The sequence below is a fragment of the Ursus maritimus genome, unplaced genomic scaffold (genome assembly GCF_017311325.1).
Source record: "Ursus maritimus isolate PB19 unplaced genomic scaffold, ASM1731132v1 scaffold_7, whole genome shotgun sequence".
Classification (NCBI taxonomy): Eukaryota; Metazoa; Chordata; class Mammalia; order Carnivora; family Ursidae; genus Ursus; species Ursus maritimus.
In genome coordinates this window covers 83,714,421-83,725,006 of record NW_024426885.1, presented here as the reverse complement: position 1 = coordinate 83,725,006, position 10,586 = coordinate 83,714,421, and the positions used below count along the sequence as shown (strand labels likewise).

General features: G+C 42.5%; 1 protein-coding gene across 1 annotated transcript in view; it reads right to left on the bottom strand.

Moving 5' to 3' along the window:
* Positions 1 to 219: 219 nt before the first annotated feature.
* The window catches only part of HEATR1 (HEAT repeat containing 1), a 52,344-nt gene continuing 41,977 nt past the window's right edge, over positions 220 to 10,586 (bottom strand). The window contains exons 33-45 of the mRNA XM_008689637.2: positions 9,532 to 9,578; positions 9,303 to 9,426; positions 8,566 to 8,706; positions 7,760 to 8,049; positions 6,918 to 7,068; positions 5,815 to 5,973; positions 5,516 to 5,650; positions 5,260 to 5,364; positions 5,005 to 5,173; positions 4,060 to 4,214; positions 3,420 to 3,578; positions 1,449 to 1,557; positions 220 to 520 (exon numbers count right to left, since the gene is read on the bottom strand). Of these exons, the coding sequence (XP_008687859.2) occupies positions 432 to 520; positions 1,449 to 1,557; positions 3,420 to 3,578; positions 4,060 to 4,214; positions 5,005 to 5,173; positions 5,260 to 5,364; positions 5,516 to 5,650; positions 5,815 to 5,973; positions 6,918 to 7,068; positions 7,760 to 8,049; positions 8,566 to 8,706; positions 9,303 to 9,426; positions 9,532 to 9,578 (1,833 nt within the window). The 3' untranslated portion in view covers positions 220 to 431. The remainder of the gene's footprint in view (positions 521 to 1,448; positions 1,558 to 3,419; positions 3,579 to 4,059; positions 4,215 to 5,004; positions 5,174 to 5,259; positions 5,365 to 5,515; positions 5,651 to 5,814; positions 5,974 to 6,917; positions 7,069 to 7,759; positions 8,050 to 8,565; positions 8,707 to 9,302; positions 9,427 to 9,531; positions 9,579 to 10,586) is intronic.

Genomic DNA, 10,586 nt, shown 5'->3' with positions numbered 1-10,586 from the left:
CAGTCCGAAGCGCTGCTGCCAAGTGCTGGCAACTGTTCTTTTCTTCAGGAGCTACCGAGTGAACTCTCTGACATGGATACCATGTACTAAGACCTCCCTCTCTGGAAGAGTTAAGGTTTGACAGTCTAAGTGAGGTAAACACGTCCGTTACAGCAACAACTTCAATCAGAAGTTCAAACATTGTCCTAACAAATGTTTAAACACACACAGCAGTCTGTATACAAATACCAGCTGTCATTTACTCTTACTGCAGTTCTAGGAGGGGGCCGGAGAGGCTTCTGTGGGAGCACAAACCAGGTGGGAATTTTATAAAGGAGTCCGCAGAGGTGTCAGGGTACCAAAAGTAATATGGTACCAAACACCCAAAAATAAAAATATGAAAAATACATCTGACCTCTGAACAGAGTAAGAAACACCAAAACCCCAAAGTTTTAGAAGTAGCTCTGGAGCGGCTCTCCCAGTATAGCTTCCAGTTGCTGAATGGTCTTCTGGCACTGACGTTCTACTTCTTCACATTCATCTGAAAAACAAAAATAAAAACTGAAGCAATCTTCTGCTTCAATTATCGTTTGTCTAGTACTTCAGATCTTGCATTCTCTGGCCGTTCAGTCAAAAGAGGGAAAGGAAACATCAGTGCAGCAGAGAGCATCGTGGAGCCCTCCTCTCCATGCCCCCTTCTTGGTCTCAGACCCAGAAGCTGAGTGAGACAGAGCCCCCAGAATAGCGGTACACTAACGAAACTTCCCAAAACCCGGTGATGCACCTCGTCCAGGACATAAGAAACCGAGCCGCACGTACTTTCAGAAAAGGAGTGACCCATTAGTATGAAAAAGTATTTGTCTACTTGGCTCCATCTGCCCTGCTTAGTAAGACCTGCACCGTTGTGTATCGGGCTGTGTGGCGGCACATGTGCCGTACGTCCACAACGGCACAAACCTGGATTCACACCCCACTTCTGCCCGTCACACTCCATCAAATTAATCCCTGTGAAGCCTCTAGCTTCTTCCTTTATGAAAACAGGGACGATGGCCTACAGCCCACCATGAGGATTCGATGAGCCCCTCCACGCAGAGACGGAGCAAATGCTGGTCATTAGGAACAGGCAGTTCATCTGCAATCTTATTGGCACTGAACGCTCTGCAGCAATGACCCTAGGTCTGCGGACCGAAATCTTCAATCATATTGATGTCCAAGGTTGGCGAAAAACCCTAGTGTAGTCGGTTTTTACCCTCACACATACTATAAACAAAGTTTCCTATGACCCCAGGGCAGTCCCCTAACGCACTCCCCCACCTACTCACAACAGGAACTCGGCCTCCTGGGCCTGCAGCGGGAGATGCGGAGGATGGGAGCTAAGGGCTCATCGCTTTCTGTCCACATTTCCGTTATCACTGGGCACATTTTCACAGAATTTTACTGTAATTATTTCTGAGTAGTTTAGGAATTACCTTCCATCAACTCAGCTAAGAAAGGAATGGACTCTGGTAGCAAAACAATATAATTCTCCTTTAGTTTTTCGGCCAGTGCTAACACAGTAATCAGAGCAGCAAATCGAACCTGAAAGGGATAAAGAGGTGAAGAATGAGGATTTTTAAAAACCCCAAAAAACTAGTATTGCTGTATTTATATCTTATGACTAACTTGAGACAGTCTCTGACTTTTTAAAGTAAATGTTCCTTCACATGAGTTTGTCCACTCAACTTTCATCTCGGAATACCAATTTATTTAACAATTTGGGCTCCGTTTATAATATGAGCAACCTTCTACAAACCAGTGTTTTTTAAAGTGTTTTCTATCTAGTACTGTAGGGCTTAATGTGAATGTTTTTATAACTTTTTTTTTCTTTTTTGGAGAGAGTACACACATGGGCGCACACAGGTGGTAGGAGGTTGGAGGGAGGGAGAGAGCATCTTAAGCAGACTCGCGATGAGCATGGTGCCTGAAGTGGGGCTCAGTCTCACGACCCTGAGATCAGGACCTGAACCGAAATCAAGTCAGATGCTTAATCGACAGCACCACCCAGGGGCCCCCACATTTTCCTTTAAAAATAAAATAAAATACTACAAACTCAAGAGTGTCATTCAAATATATGGGCACTGGAACTCACTGGCTTCCTGCCTGTCGGAGATGACGCTGGCCTGGCTGAAAAGCATCCCTGGTCACCTCAGGCAGGACCCCTCCCTCGGAACCCTGTGTCACTGCTACAGTCGTGGGAGGGACTGGGCGCTGGCTCTGGTCTCATGCTCAGCAAAGAGTTAAAAAACAAAGTATTATGATGTTCCAGTCTAGGAACTTAGAAAAAAGTTTGGGGGTGTCTCTCACATGACTGGTCTACGACAAGTAGTGCAGAAGTAATGCAAGCAGTCGGCTGGGCACTGTTAGTGAGTCACTTTTTTTTTTTAAATATGTTATTTATTTATTTGAGATAGCAGAGTGAGAGCACAAGGCAGGAATGGGGATGAGGCAGAGGGAAATGCAGGCTCCCCGCTGAGCAGGGGGCCCTACCAGGGCTCAATCTCAGGACCCTGAGATCGTGACCTGAACCAAAGGCAGATGCTTAACTGATGGAGTCACCCAGGTGCCCCAGGGATTCGCTCTGAAATCAAAGCTGTTTGATTTCTAGTTTTTCTTTCTAGTTTCGGATCATTTAAAAAATAATTGGATACAGCAAAATGACTTATTTAAAAAACATCTGTTAACTACCTATGTTCAAACCAGACTAAAATAAATTTCATGCTACAACTTTGTAAGAACCTGCAATTTAAAATTTGGGGGCTTCATGAAAATAGCTTCATTGTTCTCTGTTCTAAGAAATAAATACTATGAATTTCAAGTACGAAACCTTTTAATAAAACTCTGGTCTGTTTTATTCACTGAGGCTCTTGTATGATAGAGAAATGGTGATTCACTGCTAACCAGTTTGAAAACACGGACACTCAGGCATGGAATTTTCATTTCCACTCATTCTTGCGCAGGTCAGTGAGCGTCAACTGCCACTACTTACCTTTCTTATTCCACAAAATCCTAAGCCTGATAAATACAATGGAGGTAATACGCTGCTCTAACTCAAAGGAATGTTGTGCGGACAAACTGAAGACTGCCTCTGGGAACACAAGGACGTGTGAATGGTGCTTAAGGAACATGAGGAACTACACCTTCCGGTTTTTTCAAAATTTAAAAGTATTTAGAAAGTGTTAGTACTTATGTCTAACACACCATGGGGGTGTGGAGAGGACTTCTACTATTTATAAATAGCCTTTAAGTAAAAACCAAAAGTTTCTCAGGCTCAAACTTCTGCCTCATAAGCAACCTCTAGTTCTAAAAGACAAGCAGTGTGATCCTACATCCTTGACTGCTTTAAGGTTGTTCGGCTTGTATGAACACACGCAGCTCAGGTGATTGTCACCCACAGCTCCTACCTTGGGTGAGGAGTCTCTCGTCTTGAGCAGAATCTGGTAGTTCAGTGGTTTCCACAGAGAGTCATCTGCCATGGCCACTGAGAACTGCGCGAGGCAGGGGATAAGGTGCGTCGTCACCCGCTCCTGGAAGCGTGCATCCCCTCCCAGCCTGTTTTCCAGCTGTGAAGAGGGAGACAAGGACTTTGAGCAATGGCAGCAGGCTCAAAAACCAGGTGTAATTCTAGTACTCTCTCTGGAACAAATTTACCACCTTTTGGACCTCAAACAGACTCTCCTAACCCTTAGCATCACCCTTTTCCTCCAGAACAGCTGAGAGGAGTTCTTCCAGAGAACAGCCAAGTCCTCAAACATTCTCGATAAATCCAAGTTTAGAAAATTTAAAATCTAACCATGATACCTTCTATCACGCCTTTCATTTGAAAAATTCAAAGGTAAAACTTGGTACACGCCACTATGAAGAGAAGTTCTTTCCATTCAAAATGAAAAATCAATTTTGAAATAAAAATTTCATTAAAAAAAAAAAAGCCTGGAGAAGAAAACCCAGCCGCTGTAATTTTCAGTAGATATAAAATCTAGTAACACTTTAACAGGGATGGCGGCTTCCTCGTTTGTCAAAAAAAAGATGGTCCTATTTGGTTACCTGGTCCACCAGGGGCATCATCAAAGCTTCTGCTCTCTCTTTACTGATAAAGTGCTGAGTATCAAAAAGGAAGATTTTATATAAACAGTTCAAAATAAACTGTAAGAGCAAGCAGCACTTTTCAGGGTCCTTGTCAGAGTCAAAAAACGCTTCATCTGTAGATAGGGGAAAGTAAAAGTGAAAAAAAAAATGATTTTCACGATTTAATCTCTAGTGTTTAAATTCAAATCACTTAACACCACAAACCGAAGGGTATTTTTTTTTTAAATCAATTATGGGTCTTTATTTTTTAAAATTTTTTGTTAGTCACCATAGAGTACATCATTAGTTTTTGATGTCGTGTTCCATGATTCATTAGTTGCGTATAACACCCAGTGCACCATGCAATACATGCCCTCCTTAATACCCATCATGGGTCTAATCCCATTCCCCCACTTCTCCCCTCTGAAGCCCTCAGTTTGTTTCCCAGAGTCCACAGTCTCTCATGGTTCATTCCCCCTTCTGTTTACCCCCCCTTCATTCTTCCCTTCCTTCTCCTACCCAAAGGGTATTTCTAAAATGATACAGAAATCAATTAGGATAAAGACACAAGATGAATGGCTCTCAGATATGTGACTCCTTTAAGAGAAGATTCTCAATTAAGATCACTTAGTTTGGCAAGTTCAATTAACAGCTGTCAAGTGGGTTGCTCATCAGCAGGAAGGAATATACCAACCTGAACACTTTACAGTTACTTTCAATAACTTATAGTTAACACCTGTGTACTTCATTCTTTCTCTCCCAGGTGAGTCAATTGATCATAACATGTTCTTATTACCCTGAAACAACTACTTCAATGCCTGTCAACTGACCATGAAGTAAAAACTTCACCTTCCTTATGCTTGCTGTACTGTGTGTAAGGTACACAGAGCAAAGGGGTCAACCGAACTGGAGTTGGCTACCAACCTGTTTTGGAGATGTTCACCTGGTTCAAGGTGTCCGCAAAAGGCTTCACCAAGTGGCCAGCAAACAGAGTAAAAAGCCCTTTCAGCTTTTCGGCAATGCAATCCGCCAAGTTGTAAAATGTCAACAGTCTGTCCTTTGGCGCATCCTCTGTTTTAGCCCAATCAAACAGCTACAAAGATAAAGCAGTAGTAGTTTATTCTATGTACCTTGTACCACTTATATCTGAGTACAAAGGAGATGTGGAAGAAAGCTTACCTTGAAGAACAGGGGCCTGAATGTGACTTCAGAAAGTTTAACAACCATGGCTACTAGACAGTCAATGATACAATTTTCTGTTTTTCCAATCTCCTCCAGATCATTCTGAAAACAGAAGAGCTGACCTATTAGCCAGATTACTAACATCTGGCTCTAAATAACTTTCGCAAGTAAAACAGGTTACACAGCTAGATTTTTCTATGGCTCTTAAACTGGCAGATCACTTTAGGGTTGGGGGAAGTGGAAATAAGCTTACTTCAGAGTGCTGTGCTCGGAAGTCCAGGGCTTCCAAGAAAAATACGGTTAGCTGAGACTGATGGGAGGTGAGCTCTTCCTTCTTCATGACCCCAATGTGCTCTTGCAGGATGCTCATGAACGGACCCATGTGGTTCTACCAGTAACACAGTAAAGAAATGTGCCAATTTTTAATATTCTTAGAGTTCATTAATGCGTTCATCAAGGTATTAAATAATCATCCTCTTCTTTAAGTGAAAACTTAACAATTTCAGTACCATATCTCCCTTCTCCAAAGTCTAATACCCAGTATGATCTAACCTTCCAGTTCTTCTCAATTTGCTTGTACGTTCTGTTGATTGCAGGCAGTAAGACTCGGGGTGAGAGAGTGGTAGCCAGTGTCTTTTTAAGGGATGTGACGCGGACATTAGCTTGTGAGGCAGAACCCATTTCACTAGTGATTTTCTCCAAATGAACCACCTATAGGAATATAAAAAGACTGATCAAAGCCAGTATGGGAACTCACTGAGCACGTCCGCACACTTACAGAACTCAATCCAGACGTTAGTGGTTGCGGAAAGCTCAGTGCACTTCAGTTTCACACAGAATTCCTTCTAAAGCCAGCCTTGAACACCTGAAGAGAAAGATGAACAGATGCCTCTTTCCCAAGTGGGAGTCAGGGATGTAGGTAAATGGTGAAAGGCAGAAGGACACAGAGCACTCAGACTTTTTTTTTCTTTTTTTTAAGAGGACAGGAATGCAGAGACCGTGAGAAGACTCAAGTTCTTCCTTACTAAAAAAATCTAGAAAGCTCCTCAGATGTAGTGGTCCCTTTCTGTAAGAAGTCTACTTTTAAGTCCTGGCTATAAGCTGTGTGAATCAGCTAAACAATTTTCCTCATGGCAGTGAAGGCTCCTAATCTCATAAATGGCAAATTACCAATACAACAGAATAGACCAAGGTTCAGTTAGAAATGCCACTCGCCCACTGCCTGTCAAGGAGCCACTGAACTGCAATAGAGGAATTCTGCTTTGAAAGACACCTTGGGCTTAAAAAACCCTTCATGTTAGAAACAGGGCCCACTAGTTTCTGCAAGAAGTAATAAAAGGCAGCTCTACCAGCCCAGTGCCAAAAACTCCTTGGGGAGGGGAGGCAGAAGAAAGGCAATAAAACACATTCTGCAAAATCAAAAGAGACGAGCCTTATAAGAAAGCAATAGCTGGATCCATGTCATGATCAAGCAGGTGGGACGATGGAAGAGAAAAAGGGTACGCATTTTTACTAAAAAAAAAAAAAAAAAAGACAGCTTTTCAGAAATAAGAACCTTCCTGCCAAACAGACACTAAAAACTTAGAGAATAAAGTTGTTAGGTTTGTAATTTTCCCCTCCCCCCCAGAAAACATGTTGAGGTCACTGTGGCTCACCTGTGACAAGACCCCTTCTAGGTAAGGGCTGATGAAGTGTGGGAGGGTCTCCACAACCTTCTGCAGGGCCGCCAAAGCACTGAGCAGATAGACCTCGCCGGAGACCAGCTCGCTGGTGTTTTTCATCGTTGTCAGTAATGACGGCATTAGGCTAGAATTAAAACATAAGAGTTGTACAGTAATTTTAAGAAAAAAGAGAATGGAGTAGAAGTCATGAAAAAACCCAAACAACTGTGCCCGCTTCATCACTTCATGGCACAGCTTACAAAATGGTGTCTACATGTTATGAAACCAAGAGCAAGAAATCTCCCAGTACCCATTGTCATGCAGTCATTTTTAAAAATAACAGGGTCTCTCAGTTTAACCTTTGCTGTGTCAGGCGCCGTGTGAAAAGCCTTACGTGCATGGCCCCGCCAGAATCCTGTGCGGTAGGTACCATCGGGTTTAGAGATGGCAAAGCTCGAACAGACTGAGCAACCTGCCCAGGGCTGTGCAGCTGGTAAATACCAAAGCCAAGGACAAAGTCAGGAGCATCCAACTTCCGGATGTGGGCAGCATGATGCAGCTTTTGCCCAAACAGATGGGCCCCTCTACAGGGGCTTCACCCGCTACACTTCCTAGTTACAGCAGGCCAAAGCGGAGTGAAAACCGGGCGACAATAAACATCATAAAGGGAAATGAGAATGTTGTGGGTTTTAGCTTGAAGAAAAGATCACATCTTTACCAAATCTGATCTTATGTAACTTTTACTCAGAGGCAAAACAAGTCGCTAAGGTACTATCTTTCAACATGTACCACAAACCCGACGCGACGGTTCCCATCCCAGGTCCCAGTCAGCACACCTGGGAAGCTGGGGGATGGCCAGTGCTTCCAGGGTGGAGGCCACCTCAGCCACACACAGCAGAGCACTTCCCAAGACATTCTTGTCTTCTTTCGTTTCCGGTGCAATCAGTCTCACTGCAGTATTCAGCACTGGGACAAAATGCTCTGGATTTTCTGCACCAAAATTCTTGCATAAAAGTTTCAGGGTATACAACGCTGTTTGTCTGTTTATTGCTTGTTCTTCTACTGACTTTTTTTTATGCTGCACGATGGCCAAAAGGACTGGAACCAGTTTGAGGAAACGATAAACCTGAAGAGGTCAGCCAAAATTTTCATATAATTAAAGCCGCAAAATAAAATACTAGAGTTCATTTTTCCACTTTTACTGCTTGAGACTGCCTAAATGGAAATCAGACCAAGAGGTCCCATGCCACCCAATTCTACAGAAGCAACTGTTTCTCCATCTGCTTTATTTACCACTGAGCCAGTGAATGTGCTTGTGACCAATTTTGGACACATTTATATAAGGCACCCTACCGGTGTGGAGTAGAAGAGGATTAGAATTATGCTAAAGAAGTATGCTAAACCACCAACGTCTGGTCCGTATTACCAAGAATTCCATTAGGCTGAGATTCCATTCTAAGAACTCTTATCACAATTCCTATTAGAATTAACATCACATTTCAGAAACACACCTCACAGCATTACGTTCAGATAATGATATACTTCTTTAAATTGTACCACTGGACGACCTTAAGGAAGTTCAGTGCAGCTCTTTGATAAAGCAGAGAATGGTAATTGGGTCCAGCGTACAGACTTCACTTACAATTTTCTTTTTCCAGGAGGTATTCTGCTGTAGCTTATTGTTCAAAAGATCCAATGCTTTCCGGCGGACAGATGGCAGCGGGTTATCTAGTAGCCCCCTGACCACAGCAACGAACGTCTCTGTGGGCAGCAAGGCATTGACCTACACGGCAATGAACAAAAAAACTTTTAAAAAAGGAAGATCCACTCAGATTAAGACAGTTTTCTATTCACTGCAGAGCTTCTAGGTTCCAAGCAGTTACAGGTCCTTTTTCTTACTTCTAACATAATCCTTTCAGGGCGGCATCACTAACCACATTCACTTCCAGAAGAAAAAAAAACAAAAAATCTGATGCTAAGAATAAGTGAACTGCCCAAAGCCTTGTAGTTAGATTTTGAAGTGATCCTAATGTTAAGACCAGGATATTTCCAACAGCCCACATGCTCTACCCAAAGAGGCATTTTTCTCCTACTCCAATTGAATAAACTGGAACTTAATATAGTATTAGATGACTGAATATTCAGAGCATATTTATTAAGACACACGTTCTCATAATTGGCAGGGAAACAATCCTTTTTCAGATGATTTTCCTTCTAGCCATCAAGAGATTCTTTTCTAAGAAAAACGTGAGCTGCACTATATTAAGAAAAGTCTACTGCTAAGTTTATTCTTAAAGTAAAACTTTGTACGTCAGATAGTATCACAGTAACATAAAAACAGCCAACAAAACACAGCAGATCGGGAGAATGAAAAGCTACCTTATCTAACGTGTCGTAAGCTTTGCTCAGTAGCGCCCGCCAGAACTTCACAGTTAGTGTGTCTGTATTCTTCTCCATGGACTGTGCTACAGCATTAATATAGCCAAGAACTGTTTCCAGCAACCTGAAACAAAGGAGACTCGTGAGAATTTCGTGCACTATTCTCCTGGCTTTTTGACAGAAAGTTGGAAATTATTTCCAAGTTAAAAAAAAAAAAAAAGTAACATACCTCTGTTCAAGGCCTTTTAAAATCTGAGGACCGCCACTTTCAACCACCTAATTTTTAAAGAAATCATCATTAGAACAGTATGGAGGTTAGTAATAACATTATCCGACGTAGGTGCAGTTAAACAGACATCTAAGACTCTCCAATTCAAACTTCCCAGGGCTGTCTTCTGACATTACAGTTTAATCAGCTTCAGATCATCGCCGTCATACTGTAATAACTCCGGTTCCCCTTCCTTCAACTATTCTATTCATATTAATGATACTCTTTAGATACCTGTGACATCCGTAAAGCACTACAAAGATTCAGAAACACACAGCCATCTATACTCATTTACCCAATAATTTTATGAAATGCTTTCCTCAGCTCTTAGCTAACTTTAAGACATCCAACATTATAGATACAGGTGTAGTGCCCGTGTACTGCTCCCTCTTCCCTTCCCCCGGTACTCCCAGCCCCACAAATTGAACCTGCCCCTAAACCTAGTCAGAGTGTACAGCAGTTGGCAATGTGCTTTCTGGGAATATGGAAGTTTTGAGATCTGTCTGCGGGGACTCATGTCATCCTAGCGCTCATTTAACTGCACACAGTGCTCCTTGCATACACCACAGGACACACCGCGGCTTGTCTGCTCATCCACCTGTTGACCGTGGACATTTCGTTTATGTCCCTCTTTTCTGTCAGTAAGAACGTCAGAAAACATTTTTGTATATCTCCTGCAACAAGCAGGCATGTTTCTGTAGACCATACACCCAAGAAAGGAAATGACTAGATCAGAGATGAGCGTGTCCAACCTGACTGGGGACTGCCGAGTGCTTTCCGAAGTGGCTGTCTGGAGACGTTACCCATCGCTGTGCGCACAGCTTTGCCACTTCTTGGTATTAAGAGCTTTTAAATTTTTGCCAATTTGATAGACGTCATAAAGGCATCCCATTTAATCTGCAATTTCCTTCCTACTAGGGAGGTTGTTTTGTTGTATATTAATTGGCCATTTGTGATTCCTTTTTATTGAATTCATGTTCTCTGCCAGATGTTCTAACGGGAACTGAATTTATGAA